At 39.7% G+C, this 15,423-nt stretch overlaps 1 protein-coding gene across 1 annotated transcript in view; it reads left to right on the forward strand.

The window, feature by feature from the left end:
- Nucleotides 1–15,423, forward strand: part of Rras2 (RAS related 2) — a 75,635-nt gene that overhangs the window by 54,464 nt on the left and 5,748 nt on the right. The window contains exons 4-6 of the mRNA XM_033763916.1: nucleotides 9,889–9,976; nucleotides 10,887–10,989; nucleotides 11,163–11,271. Coding sequence (XP_033619807.1) covers nucleotides 9,889–9,976; nucleotides 10,887–10,989; nucleotides 11,163–11,271 — 300 coding nt within the window. The remainder of the gene's footprint in view (nucleotides 1–9,888; nucleotides 9,977–10,886; nucleotides 10,990–11,162; nucleotides 11,272–15,423) is intronic.

The raw sequence follows: 15,423 nt of genomic DNA on the forward strand, positions 1-15,423 counted from the left end.
AGTAGTCACAGGTACAGGAAGGGTGGTGTGAGTGCAGGGTTCCCGCGAGGTGAGAACTGAAAGACACAAGACAGATGCCTTGCTCTGAGAATGCAATGGGATTTACTCAGGTCTTGGTGTCTGTGACCATGCAACCTTTCTTTTGTTCATCACTCATTTCTGTTTGTGCCAGACATCACTGTTCTGTTTTTCATCACTGTACTTTTGAAAGACTGTTAATTATCCATAAAACTTCATTTAGATTTTATATATTTTCTGTTGGAAAAAGAATTGGGGCGAATGTAGACTTAAGAGCAACAAATACTTAATACTTCAGAGGACATCACCTTTGCTCATGCTGCATGAAATAGGCCTCTGGCTTATTGCTGCTCAGTGGTCCCTGTATTATGCCAGCCCTAAAGGATGACTCTAGTTATGTGGGCAACACCCGAGTCACGCTTGTCTTAGTACACATAGTGGTGTGTGTGTGTGAGTAGTGGATGAATATGTAGTTATGCAGGCTGTCCCTGATGAATTTGTCTACCTTGAAAACGGTTTGTGTACATTAAGAGTGGCTGTAGCCGTAGCAAGTCCTCATCTCTTGGTGGGTATTCAGACTTCACTGGTATTAAGTAAAATGTTTCATGGGATCTTGTACATCCGATAGATGAGTTTTGTAAGTTGTAGGGATGTAGAGGATGGGGGAGAAAAAGGAAAATTTTCTGTCTTCTTTCCTTTTGAATGAAGCCTGTGAGTTTGGAAGGATAAGTGGTGAAGAGTAAGCAAAACTCTTGAGGGGTCTGATATCACAAAATGTTTGTTTACCCCTGAGTAATTTTCCTTTAGAGTTCAGAGGTTTTCTTTTGACCTGTGCCTAAATATTAGAGATTCATTTGGGTTTAGAATATTGCAGCTCCACCCCCATCAGCTTTCTGTGTGTCTGTATCTGTGTGTCTGTATTTGTGTGCGTGTGTGTGTGTGTGTGTGTGTGTGTGTGTGTGTGTGTGTGTGTGTGTGTGTGTGTGTGTGTGTGTGTGTGTGTGTGTGTGTGTGTGTGCGTGCATGTGCACGCATTGCTGATAATGGAACCCAGTACCTCATTCATGCTAAATAAGCAGCTTGCTATTTAGCTGCACCAGTGCCAGAATTTTATTTTTTAAAAGACTAAGTGTTGGTTGATAGGTTGGGGTGAGTTCACCTTATGCCACTGGATAAAATTGAATTTTTCTGAGGGAATTGGTTTAATTTGGGAGTGGAAAGAACAGTGGGAAAACAAGTAGGTGATAGGTGTTTTTGTACCTTGAATGAGGCTAACGTTAGGGCTGAGTGGTTGCCTGGACTTTGGACAGGTTGAAGAGGCTGGAGTCTCCGAGGGGCATGCGAAAGACCAGCTTTTCCTCCTTACAAGCCTTGCTTCTGACTGGCTCCGTACTCTGGAAAAGGAGAGAAATTTTCCTTCTGTTTCTTTTTGGGCCCTATGACTTCCATGAGGCGAGAACTCAGAGCTGATAGGGCTTAAGACAGTTCAGTGGTAGCTTTTGTGGTCAGGTCTGTGGACACAGCCACAGTTTACAAATATTTTTCCCTGAGGAAGTGAGTACCAAATATCTGACTTAGAAATAAACTTTTGCAATAGGAAGTTGTGAGTTTGTAAGTTGACTTCGCCTGTGTTTTTGCTGGTGCATCCCAGGTCCTGTGGCGTGGAACCACAATGTGTGTGTGTGTGTGTGTGTGTGTGTGAGACAGCTGAAGTTGTGTGGGAGTCCAGTGAGGGCACTGTCTGCTTTAGGCAGTCTAAGAGAATGAGTAGCATTGGCTGAGACTTTAAAAACAACAAAAAATTACCAGACTTAGTGTCTTTTATTATGGAGATATCTGTAATTGTATGTGTTAGATTACATTAAATACTAATTTTAATCAGCAAAAATACGTACTTGAGTAAGGATATAAAGCGTATTGCAAACATTTGACATAAAAATTAGAGTGTGTTGTAGAGAACAAAGCTTCTCTGTGACTTGACAGCTGCTGTTAAAAAGTGACACTCGGAGCCCAGCTCTGGCCCACAGCTGCCTGAAGTCGTTGCAGTCTTCTCTGTTACCGGAGGAATTCGCACTGCCCTTGTCTTAGACCCAGGTCCCTACGTGTTTAGGGAGACTAAGCCCTAACTCCTCATTATGATGATTGGTTACTGGGTTTCCCAGTAGGCAGTATTTTGAGATTTTAACTATATGCAGGGTAGCACATTTCTTAACTGCAAGAATGTTTTTAAAAGTACAAGTTACGGCTTGTGTATGTCAAATCTAGTTCTGAATGTCCTGGGGCATACATGACAAAACTTTAACTGGAACTCTGTGGGACTTCAAGAGAACTGAAACAGAGACTAAAACCGAAGGTGCCTCCTTTGCCTCAGAGTCCAAGGACTAGTACAGAGGCCAGCTCGGAGCTTGTTTTGTACACTCAGCCTGCCCCTACCCCTAGGGAATAGTGTTCAGAGTTAAGGCTTCTGACAAAGATGTTTTTGACGACGTGTTAGTACATGATCTGTTTCTGGGTCCTTTCCTGCCCCTACACATAATACAGGAGCAACAAGGGACACTTTTTTTTTTTCCAGCTTTGAGTTTATTGGTACATTTTAGGGATACAGTACAGTCACATTCATTGTTGGGATCTTGTACCTCTACATGACAAGTCTTGATTCTCATTTTTTCCCCTTACCTCTGCCCTCCCTTCACCCCCTCCTCCCCTCCCCATCTACAAACACTTTATTTTCATCTTTTCATTCTCTCACATTTTTTTCTTTTCCCTTTTTACCCTTCCCCTACCCATCCCACCTTCCCTACACCTTTAGCTCCTTTCTTCCCATTTCAAAATGTCAGTAATCTTATTAGAATCTTATACATTGTTGCAGATTATTTACACCAGGGAAACTATTCGGTATTTACACATGTGTGACTTATTTATTTCATTTAGGAGTATATCTTCAATATGTATCCATTTTCCTATGAATGAATCTATTTTCTCGTTCTTTATGGCTGAGTAATATTCCATTTTATAGAAAAACCAAAATTTCTTTATCCAGTTTCCAACGGATGGGCAAATAGGCTGTTTCCAAGATTTAGCTATTTATGCCCCCTTCATGTAGGCCACGTGATTGGCAGTGGCAGCCTTGGGACTCCAACAGAATCATTGTGGAAACCTGGCGTATATCTTCTGTGTTTGGGGACGTAAGGGTTAGCATGCATTTCTGTCGTCACCGGCACTGAGCCAGCAGAGTGTAAGGAAGGGAAGAGACTGTAGGTCAGGAGTCTGCACTTGGGAAGATAGTGAGCTTCTGGGTTGAATCAGTTTAAAATATCTAGAAAGGGATGCTGTCATGGTCCCCTGAAAGGTGATCTGAGCCAGAGAGAGGGACCCATAAAAACCCCAGAGATTGAGTGGGAGTCATCAATGGCCTGAGAATTTTATGTCAAAGGCCCCACTGTAGGGACTCGCCCAGGAAAACCCACAGGTTCTCATGAGAGCCTGAGCATCTCACCTCACTGATTTGACCTTTTGCCTGTCCCTTATCTTTCCCTACTCCTTCAACTCCCACCCTGCGGAGCTAGAGATAGCCTCTGGAGGGCACAAGAAACGCAGAAGAGGAGGAGAGCGGGAGGGAGATGGCACCCACCCCAAGGCCAGTGCAGACTTCGCAGTGCAGTCTAGGAAGGGGAGAAGCTTTAATTTAGATGAGCTTAGACCTCTTGATGATTGAAATTACAATGCTCCTAGGACTTAAAGTAATTTGAGGGAAATTTATAATCAGAGAATGATTGGGAAAAATAAGAGACTTTCAAAGATTTCATTCAGGAACAAGGAAAAACTTCCTCACAGAAGGGTGTGGAAAGAAAAATTTAAGATTATACCTTATTGAGTACAATCTGTTATTTGTATATTTATTATGTGTATATTCATATGTACACAGAAATGAAAAGAATAGCAGTTCTAGGAGGATATTGTAAGTATCAGTTACATGATATATATATATTAGGCTTAGTATTCATATTTTCCAAATCACATCTTTCAACAGTAAGAGAATTTTTGAAGTTGCAAAAATCCTGATTGAGTTTCATCACTTTAAAGGAGAGAATTTCTTTTCTCTTTGTGGTGCTGGGGATTGTACTCAGATCCTTGTGCATGCTAAAAAGTGCTTCACTGGGCCAGGGATTTAGCTCAGTGGTACCCCGCTCCTGCCTCTCAAGCCAGTGTCCTGAGTTTGATCCTGGTACCAGAAAGAAAAAACAAATAAATTTAGAAAAGTGCTTTACCATTGAGCTACACCCCAGTCCAAGACAAGACAATACTCAAAGTTGAAATGAAAACATGCTGAGATTATTTTCTGGTTGGAGTGTTGAGAAAAAGCAAGATGTGATTTTATTGGCTATAATGTATTAAGGTGCACTGTGTGTCATACACTATGCTTCCACATTGGTATTTTGACTTTAAACAATAATCCTGTGGAATTGCCGTTATTTCCGTCGCAATAAAGGATGGGATGGGGTTCAGATGGGTTTAAGGAGCTGCTGTAGTTCCCACAGCCAGTCCAAGTTTAGAGCTCAGGTCTCGGGCTGTCCGACCTGCACCTCAGCCTCTTTGCAGCTGCCATCCTGGGTGGCCCCACAGCCTGGAGATGGAGCTGCAGGTGGGGTAGGGATGGGTAACCTCAGCTTGTGCTCCTACCCTGGAAGAGGACGGAAAGTGCACAGCAGTCACCAGTGATGGGCAGCCCCTGCATTCCTAGGGGCAGCTTTGTGGGCTCTCTTCTCCCACCCTTGCTTGTGGGAAGAGTTCTTTGTATCCACTCTCTGAGAGGTTTCCTTTTCTGTTATCTTCCTTCCCTGCCACACTTAAAGTAACCATTGGAATACGCCCTCTGGCTTCTCACATTTTTTTTTCCTGTTGAGAATGGGGATTTGGAGATGTTTTATTTTGCCCAGCAACTCTGAAACAGCTAGTCTAGCAAGTGGGATGGCATCAGGATTGGAATTTCAGGTCTCTCTGACATGTTCTTCTCATGCTGCCTACAGTAACAACTTTATAAATGCTCTTATTCATAGAAAGCAAGCCCTTACTGAAATCTCATGTTTTGGGTTATTTTATGGCTTTAAAAAACAAGACATATCTTTTGGATAGAAGTGATAGGGAAATGCTGACTTATTGTCGAGGGGAGCAGAGAAACAGCATTTTCCAGCTAGAAAGCTTCACAAGCCAGTGTCTGGTGTCGGGAGAGGGCTGAGCTGAGCCAGGAGTTGAAGATGACAAGACTGCAGTCTTGGGTTGTTCATTCCCTCCTCTCCTCCTTCTCTCCATTTATTGCATTTCATTTCATAGGCCTGTAAGGGAATGAAAAATTGGAAATTTCACAAGTTCTATTAAATAGCAACAATTCTTAGAATGTGTTTAGGATTAGATCTAAATTTAAGTTGCAGTTCTGCTTATTGAGTGACCTTGTAGAGGTAACATAATTCCGTGCCTCAATTTTCAGAAGTCTGTAAAAGGCAGGATTGGAAGGATCATTATTAGAACTAAGTGAGAAAATGTTTGTCAAGATATAAAATGTAGTATCATAAACGACCAGCCGTGTGGTCAGCACCTAGTCCGGTGATTTGAGTCCCACTTTCTGTGGGAGCAGTGAAAGCCGGAGGAAGAGTGTGTCTTGCAGACTCTAGAGCCGCGCATTTGGAGAGCTGGAGGAGCCTGCAGACTTCTGAATTTGCCAGGACTGGGTGTGGCGGCAGCTTAGGCAGGTCACTTTACCTCTGAGGAAGGGAGACCCTGCCCTCATGGAGCTTACATTCTAGCTGCATGGAAGGAGGAATGGACAATAGAAATATAAAACAAAATATAAGGTACATGTGTCAGGGAGGGAAGGTGATAGTAATAGAAAAGAGACAGAAAGAGCCCAGGAAATATTCTAAGAATGAAAATAGCACGGGCTTCTAGGGCATTTATTTGGTCTGGAGTTAACAAAGAATATTTTACCTTCTTTTCTTGATTTGGCACTGTAGTTCTTAGGACCTAAAAGATTTTCAAAATATTAATTTTAGTATGAAATTGTCAAATATGTATAGAAGTTCAACAGAATAATATTCACCCATATACACACTGTCCAAAATGAATAGTAATCAGTTTTCTCAACTTGTTTTATGTGTTTCCTTCTCTTACAGCCTGTGCCTTTAGAGGATGCCTGAGACTTGCCTGAGAAGGGTGCTGTGCTCTGAAATACCCGTTTTAGTTCCCCAGTGGTGCCTCAGACTTAGCCTTTCAGGCCTTTTCTGTTCAGGGGCACTTAGTAGATCAACCCACTGGCTGGATTCTCGAAACTTCCCAGAACCTCCAGTAAGCCCCCAATTCAGGGAGCAGACCAGACACCGCCCCGTGGCAGTGCTTGAGAACTACAGTTTCACCCGCTGCTCCGTGTCTGGAGAAAGTGAGCTGTTGCCCTGGCCCATTGATTGAAGAAGGACAGCTCCTTCTCTTTCCTCTTCACCCTTCTTTTCCTCTTTAACACAGCATGTTTAAATAGGAAGATAGTGAGTTGGCAGTTCTCTTAGGAGGCCACCTAGAGTGCTGCTTGTGCAATCTAGGGCATATAACAACATTCCTGCTTATCGCAGAAAAATACTCTTGCGCCATTAAGGGCTTCTGACTTTACACAGACCAGATTTTATCAAGGGAAATAGCTCTCTCTGCCTGGATGGGATAGCTTCTCCAATACTGACCTAAAGAGATAGAAGTCCCTTTGCCATTCTAACAACCGGGGAGGAATCTGTTTGTTCTGATCCTTCTTCACGTGATGTCAGAAAAGCAGGGTGCTTGCCCCAGCCCCCACCCCCTCCTTTCCTTCCCTTCAGTGTGTTCTGAGCCCGTTAGTCCACCCTCCTTCCCTGCTCTTGCCTTAGCCTCTCGTTTAGCTCAGTGAAATACCATGTGTGTATGTGTGTGTTTAAAAGTGTTCAGCTTTTAATTGTACAGCTCAATGGATTTTCATTTATGTATATACCTGTGCAATTAATGCTCAAATCCAGAAAACATCTCCAGAGTGCCAGATGGGGAGCTTTTATCTTGATTTACAACATTGAGATACCAAGTTCTAGGGGTTATATGGTTGACCTGTGGTATAACTAGCACTGGAATTACTGTAGCTGCTTCTGGGATTAGCAAGTCTTTATGCTTGAATAAAAACATTAGTTCAGACATCTAACTGCATGGGAAAAGAAAGACAGTTGTTGGTATGGTTAACATTAACATCATCGCCAGTGCATCTACCTCATTTCATCTGCTTCACAGAGTTTTGTCACCATTCTTGTTTTACACAAACCAAAAGCCAGAGAGGGGGAGAGATTTGCCTCAGATCTCAGATCCCACAGCTAGGAGGAGGCAGAGATAGGATTAAGCCCCAGACTGTCTGTCACCAGGGACTGGGTCTGCTGTTCAGATATCTGTACCTAAATATAAGCAACAGAAATGTGTTTTTGTGGTGGGAGGAGATGGTTGTCTTTCTTACCTGTACACAGCGATTGCTCATTTTAGGCATATTTTGATCTGTTGCTTACTGGAAAAATTAAGGGAGGGGAACTTTCCCCTCCCCCTATTTTGTGGTTGTTGGGCTTGAACACAAGCCTTAGTTTTGCTGAGGGAGCTATCTACCACTGAGCTACACCCTGAATCTGGATAGGATTTGGTTCTTTGACAGGCCCTAGAGTGATGTCACTTAGAAAAGAAACTTTCAGTGAGGATGGCCCTCTAAGATTGATGTGCAGCAAGAAGATGATGGCTTTCTAGATGAATTATGAAAACTGGATAGAGCAGACGTGAGATGTGGCCCTAAGTACTCAGATACAGTTTGTCTTAAAAATTAATAGGAATGTAGTAAATTCATGAGTTAGCCATGTGGTAAAATTCTTACGATATCGGACCCGACATTTAAAGGAAATGTGAAGCTTCCACAGCACTAAAAGGAAAAACAATTTATTATTATGGACTTTCGAGTTGCATGAACCAACAGTGCACGTTAATGTCTTAGTCTTGCGTCTCAAAGCCTCATCCTATTTAAGGAATTTTAGCTGTTATGCATGGCTTGGATATTTGTATACATATATTTAATATTTTTCCATTCATTTGATATTTTCAGCCAGAGTGAAAAAATTACCACTTTTAGGCGTAAAATAAAGGTAGCCAGTGAAATTCATGTTTTTTACAGGATGAACTTATGGCAAGAAGTATCAGTGTACTGTGTAGAAGCACATCTTAAGCTACTATGTTTTTCTTTTTTGAATTGGGGTTTCAGTCATTGTATTTCAGGATTGCCTTGGAATGACTACACAGCCCAGGCTGCCCTAGAACTCAAGGCAATCCTTCTGACTCAGCCTCTCAAGTGCTGGGATTATAGGCGTGTGCCACCAGGTAGCTTCAGACTAACCTTAAAAGTATAGTAGCTGCTTTATCCCTTTTGCTTAAGGAAAGATTATGCTTTTGTTCATTAAAAAAAAGTATAAAGACTATCGTTGCCATTTGTATTTACAGAGATGAGATTGCCATAAGTAAGTTAAGGAATGTTCTGATACTCATTCATTTTAAACCGATAGGGTGATGGCTCACTACTCAAAGCTACTGCTGTTGATTTAGCCGTTGTTTAAAAAGTCATGCATTTCAGTGAAACTATCCAGGAGCAAATAGGGGGCCAGTGATTTAGCTCAGTGGTTTCGCAGCCTGCCTTGCCAAGTGCAAGGGCCCGAGTTTGATCCCCAGTATCAAAAAAGAGAAGGAAATAGGATTATGGTTAATGAATTCTGTGATTAAGGTCATTCCTAGACTATAAATAAAATGCAGAAATTGTGTAAAATATGTACATAAAGGAACGGTAGCAGGCAGATGAATGTCCTCCTTCGCCCCCTCCCCAAAGCAGGGGGGAGTCCCCTCTACTGTCCTGTTCCCGGCACAACTTCGGAGTGGCTTTCTGAACAGAAGTCACCAAGCTGAGGGGTGTAGCGGTGTCCTGGAGCGAGGGGACCTGCTGCCAGCGTGCGTGTCTTGCACTGCTCTGGTGCCCAGCATAGAGTCTTCTCCAGGTCCTTCCCTCGGATTTTGTTCATGAGTGGGTGGGCAGGTGGTTTGCGAGGAAGTCAGTCTCCGCCAGAGCAGAGGACAACTCAGGAAAGAAAGAGGGCTGTGTCGGTGTCCTGCCAGTGGTCTACCCTAAGTGGAAGTACTTCCACTCATGTGATTACTTTACCTTTTAAACCTTTTTAAAGACATTTGTGAAAAACTGCCCATTCTGAAATGTGGTGATTTACAGGATCATAGTTGGGAGGATTGATCAATGAAGAAAAATACAATTTAAGATAAAACCAGTGACATTGTCGAATGCTTGAGGTTCCTCCAGGTGAAAGACTCCTCCAGCGATGTGGCAGCTGAGAAGGGAGGGCAGTGAGACAGTGTGAGAAAAGAAGGTGGGGGACAGTGCTCAGCCTTCTTGTGCCTTGTGATCTTCATTTCTTCACCTAGTTGATGGCTATTTTAAATTCAGATAAGCCTGAATTATAATCTATTATGTTGTTTCTAGTTTTTCAAGAACTTGAGCTCTAGATTGTTAGCATTAGATAATTATGAAAAAATTATGGGTCATCTACTTTGCAGCCTTTTTGCATATTTTAGATGTGAGGACTCAGATATATTTCATACCTTTACTTTGGAAGGTGCTCTGAAGAGACTTCATTTATTAGAGAATTGATGTAGGGCAAATGCTAATGTAACGGAACCATTTGACTTCGTTCTGGATAAGTGGAATTTGATAAAGTTAACACGGTACGTAGATAAGCAAGCAAACAAGTTTGAAAATAAGGCCTTTTCTTTTTTTCTTTTTTACAGTCCTATTTTGTAACAGATTACGATCCAACCATTGAAGATTCCTATACAAAGCAATGTGTGATAGATGACAGAGCAGCCCGGCTAGATAGTAAGTACCTGTGTTTATTTGATAGTTCACATGTCCTATTTTTTCAAAGTTCTCTCTGATGTTTGCTAGGTTAAGCAGTATAATTGAAATACTAGATGATCTTGAATATAAATAAGCCCACCTCTTTTATCAGTTTCCTTATTAGCAGCTTTATGAAGAATCTACATGTTGGTCTATTTAAATATGCCTCAGTAAATAAAAAAACAGCAGTTGGATTGATCTTGTTTTGGGGAAACTGGTCTTGTCATTGTAACTTGTTGGAATGTATTTGTTGGGACTGTTGGGAAAAACATCAGGTCTCAGCTCTTTCTGCCCTTTGGCAAAAGTTACAGTGGGGGACCTATAGAAGAAGTGCAGTGTTTTTAACTTATAATTTATAAAAAAGCACACAGGCTTTACTCAGCAAGTACGAGTTTGATTAAGCATCCCACCTCTCCACAGAATAGCTCGTTCTTTTAACTTGTATAATTCTTTTATTCACAGAGATCCTAAAATACTTTAGTACTTGTGCTAAAAATATGGTATGGGATGGAGGTGCAACTAAAATTTTGTTTTTGAACTTTTTCCCATTTTTTTTGCTTGGTAGAGATAAACATCAAAGTGATTTCTGAGGTTTTCTGATTCCATCTGCTTAAATGTGTTTGATATGTTTAACCTCATTGATATGCTGATATATTCTAACCACAAAATCAGCCTGTACTGATGAAGATAAACTCTGAAACTGTGTGCCATTAGAATATGCTTGTCTCTGGTACTGGGAATAAGGCAGAAGGGAGGAATGCCATTTCCTTATTATGCTAAGTGTGAGGCTCTCTCTAGAGGACCCCCAGGAAGGGGGCCTGCCCATATGGAGAAGCAGTTTATAAAATGAAAACAAAATACAGTTCCCTTTGTTGTTGTTTTTATTTAGTTTTGGATACAGCCGGACAAGAAGAGTTTGGAGCCATGAGAGAACAGTATATGAGGACCGGTGAAGGCTTCTTGTTGGTCTTTTCAGTCACTGATAGAGGCAGGTTTGTACCAGTATTAAATACACCCCACCAGTCCTATCTAGATCACAGTTTGTTGAATTTGGAAATTCTTGTTTCTATAGAAAAAGGAAAAATAAGGAAGTACTGAATGGATCATAGAACTTGCTGAATTCTGATTTTTGCCAAATTGATTACTTTTTTTTTTCTTTTTAAAGTTTTGAAGAAATCTATAAGTTTCAAAGACAGATTCTGAGAGTAAAGGATCGCGATGAGTTTCCAATGATTTTAATTGGTAATAAAGCAGACCTGGATCATCAAAGGCAGGTAAGAGGGGTTTTGCTGTTAGAAGCCATGTAAGGAAGCCATAGATTTAATGGAACGATACAAAGTCCCTTGCTCCAAAAAACTGCCACACAGTCACTTTGATGTTTTCTGCTGAGTCTCGCACATAGGCTCTTTCAGAAGTCACATAAGATAAAAAGTAAAGATTTGGGGAGATTAAATTTTTACACAGTTTTACACCAAATTTTAGAACACTCCGTGAGTTCCATTCCCATGTAATTTTTTGGGTAACATCCCAAAACTCTGATTTAGTTGAGTAATCTTAAAGTTACACCCAAATACCTAGTTTATTTGCCGTTCGTAGGAAATTACCTTTCTTTAGATAATGATGTTAGTGTAAGTTATAGTACTGTATTTGAATTTTTCCTAACTCCAGTTGTTTAGCCAGCTCTAATATCAGTAATTGTCAAGCTTTAGAATGTCTTTAGTACTCCTTAGGAAAAAAGACCCTTTCCTTTCAAATGATGCTTTCCCAGCCATACCTGTTTATGCCTTGTATGCATCAGACAGATTTGTTAAGACACTGAGTATAGGTACCATCTCGGTTTTGTTCATAATTTAGCTTTAGCACATAGAACCAAGATAAGCACTCAGTATTTGTTGAGTGAATGACTCTGGGAACCACCCGTTGAAGCTGTGGCATGAATATGATAATTCTCAACATAATAGATATTTTTCATAAACGAGTTTTGCTTTTGTCAACTTGGCTAATTTGGCATGTAGGTAGCCTTAGGGAAGTGTTGTAAATGTTGTAGTTTATTCCTGTTAAACCCAATTTGTTCAGGTAAAATTACTCTTATTTTGTTCTCTCTTTGGAAATATATAGTACCAGATAAACTCATTATTGTGAGCTTCTGCTAGTACTGAATTTATTTGTGCTTTTAAACTGAGTATTGGAAGTTCCCAAGCCTGTGTCTGAATTTGTTGCACTGGTCATCTCAAGTGTTTGTAACAATTTCTAAGTAGAGCTCAAACTTCCAAATCAGAATATCCAGGAGAGAAGGCCTAGTTTTTGGTATCTTTATAAAGTTCTCTGGCTTGAGGAATCTTTAGAAAATACACCTGTGTAGCTTTTAGTCTCTTGATTTCTGGCTTCACAGAGCTGTTTTTTTCCATGTGCTCTTTTTGTCTGCTGATAGCAGTGCTATTTCTGCTTATTAGTTAGAAGTATGCTGCATTAATGAGCTTAAAAGCAGTTTTGTACAAATTCTACTGACCTTGATTCCTTCCAGAGTGATGTGAAATTGGGCTTTAAAAATAAAGTTAAGTGAACGTGGTACATACCTGTAATCTCAGCACTCTAGGAGGCTGAGGCAGGAGGATCACAAATTCAAGCCCAATCCATGTGATTTAGAAACTTAGCCAGACCTTGCTTGTCTCAGAGTAAAAGAGAGGAAAGGGATGTAGCTCACTGCTGGGTGTTCAGTCCCCAACTACCACTTTTAAAGAAAAAATGAAGTATTGTACACAAAAAAACCTTAGTAGTACAATTGTTTTGTCATCCTCTGCACCATGAATTCATTAAATTTTCTTACGATGTAGGAGTAATAGGTCATTTGTTATCCTTTTTAAAAAAAACCTGAGTTAAATTATTATGTATGGTGGGCAGAGCAAAATACTTCTTGAGAAAAACAGCAAAATCCTCAACAACATACATTTCCATCCCTGTATCAAATTTATATTAATACATAATTTGAAATTGACTTGAAAGTGTAAGTATTTGTTTTTTCTTTTTATGTCTTTCTTTTACTTAAGAATGTACTTATTTATGTGATTGGCCATACTCCCTTTACCTAACGTGTTTAGTTAGCTGTTATTCTTCTAAGCTTTAGAAAATGCCTTCATTAGCCTCAAGACATTTTGAAGTGGTAAGAGAATGAGAAAAGAAAACTAAGTTTTGTTGGTGGTAACCTTAAATATGGTGGGAGCTCTGAGAAAGTACTCTTCTAAAACAGCAAAAGGAAATTTTTGATTGCTCAAGTCTTGAAAGGTTAGTAAGAAAGAAATTGAGAGTGTAGGCATACAGAGAAGGGTGACATCATAGGAAGAAAGAACAGAATTTGTGAACAAACAGGGTCATTTCTATGGGAAGGAAATGTCATATCAGATATTTTAAAAATGGAAATTATCCCTCCTAAATTGGTGATTCTATGAAGCTTCCTCATCTTCCTTGACTTGTTTAATTTGCGTTGCATTTCAGACACATAGACCTTATACATATGCATATGTTATGTTGTAGAAGGGCAAGGTAAATTTAGAAATTAGATAAATTTGGCTATACCAGTGCTATATGAAACCTGCCTTCTACCCTGTTGGAATGCAACAGGGATGTAAAACCATTATGAAGTAATTTCTGGATGTTTTTGTATTAATGTAACAAAATAATGCTGTTGTATTCATGTTGCTGAATTTCAGGAATAGAATATTAACTTGGCAGAGTGAATTACTTGAAAACATTAAAGGGAATAACGCAATGAGATCAAATGGGTTTAGGAATAACTCATATTCCAGTCAGTAAGAGTGGAAAACCTTACATTCTTGGGGCATTGGGCCATACAGTGCAGAGAGTTTTATCCTACCTAGTGGGGGGCAAGATTAGCCCTAGATGAAATACTTTTAACTCTATAACAAAACCTTAAGCATGACCACAAAGAATCAGACTGATTCCAAATAACTAAATCCCGAAAAAAAAAAAGCTCAAGTATAAGTATGGCAAACAAGCTGTCTTGTAATGCTATGTTAAAATCCCAGGCACCTATGCAGAAATTACCTGGCATGAAAAGGAAGAACATCCATTGAAAGAGAAAAACCAATAAGTAGACTGAGAAATGACACAGATGATAGAAGTAGTAGGCAGAGGCATCAAAAGAATTATTTTGTTTATGTTCCAATCACTCGAGAAGGTAGAGGAAGAACTACAGTAAATGGAAGTGATGTGGAAAGTATAAAAAGATTCAAATCAAACTTTTAGAATTTAAAGCTACAAAGAGATGAAAATGCACCTCTATATTAATATATATATTTTTGAGTTTATTGGTACATTTTAGGTATATACTTCTATATTAATATTATTAGTAGCAGAAGTAATGACTGAAAATATTTAAATTCAATGAAAACTATAATGTACATGTCCAAGTTCAACAAATCCTAAGCACAAGAATCTTAAAAATTGTAAGATACATCATAATAAAATTTCTTAAAACCGACGATAAAGAGAAAACCTGAAAATTTGTCAGAGGAAAATAAAGCATTGCACATAGTGAACAAAGGCAAGGATAGTTGTATTTGTCGTTGTTTCTTGTTGGAAACAGTGCAAGCCAGAACATAGCTGCGCAGCATTTTTAAATACTGAAAAACTGTTATCTAGGGTTTAGTACCCAGCAAACTTTTTATTTCAAAAATGGTGAGGCTAATGAATTTCCCCAGACACATAAAGTATGATTTCATTAGTAGCCAGCATTTCAAGAAATGTGTAAGGGAAATGCTTAGGCAGAAGGAGAGGGGCACTGGGCATCTTAGTGACACAATATGGGTAAGCAGAAATTGCTTTTGATGTTTAAACCTCTTTCATGTAGTTGAGTGTTTAAGACCCAAACTGTGTATTGTCAGGTAAAGCCTATAATAAAGCAGAAGGGAGAAGCAGACGATTGTAAGGTCTTTAACACTGTGTGGATGGGTATAGTAATATACCCATGAATAAGACTGTGATGGACTAAAATGTATATGCTAAACTCTAAAGCAACCACTAAGAGTGTAACAAAGGAGATAAAAATAGGACTGTAGGGGTCGGGGATTTGACTCAGTGGTTCTGCCACCTGCCTCGCAAGTGCAAGGGCCCGAGTTCAATCCCCTATACCAAAAAAATAAATAAATAAATAAAAATAGGACTGTAAAAACAATTCAGTTACTGTAAAAGGCAGAAAAGAAAAAGGATAAATGTGAGGACAAAGAACATGTGGAGTGAATAGGTAGCAAGCAGCAAGATGACCTAACTATGTCATTGATCAAATTATATATTGGGCAAACACCTCAATTGTAAAAGGCTGATGTGGTCAGATTAGATGAAAAAGCATAATCCTACCAAAAAAAAAATCTTTCTTTTTTTTTTTTTTTTTTTTTTTTTTTTTTTTTTTT

Source organism: Fukomys damarensis, unplaced genomic scaffold (assembly GCF_012274545.1).
Source record: "Fukomys damarensis isolate Sample0158 unplaced genomic scaffold, DMR_v1.0_HiC HiC_scaffold_16, whole genome shotgun sequence".
In the NCBI taxonomy this organism is placed as follows: Eukaryota; Metazoa; Chordata; class Mammalia; order Rodentia; family Bathyergidae; genus Fukomys; species Fukomys damarensis.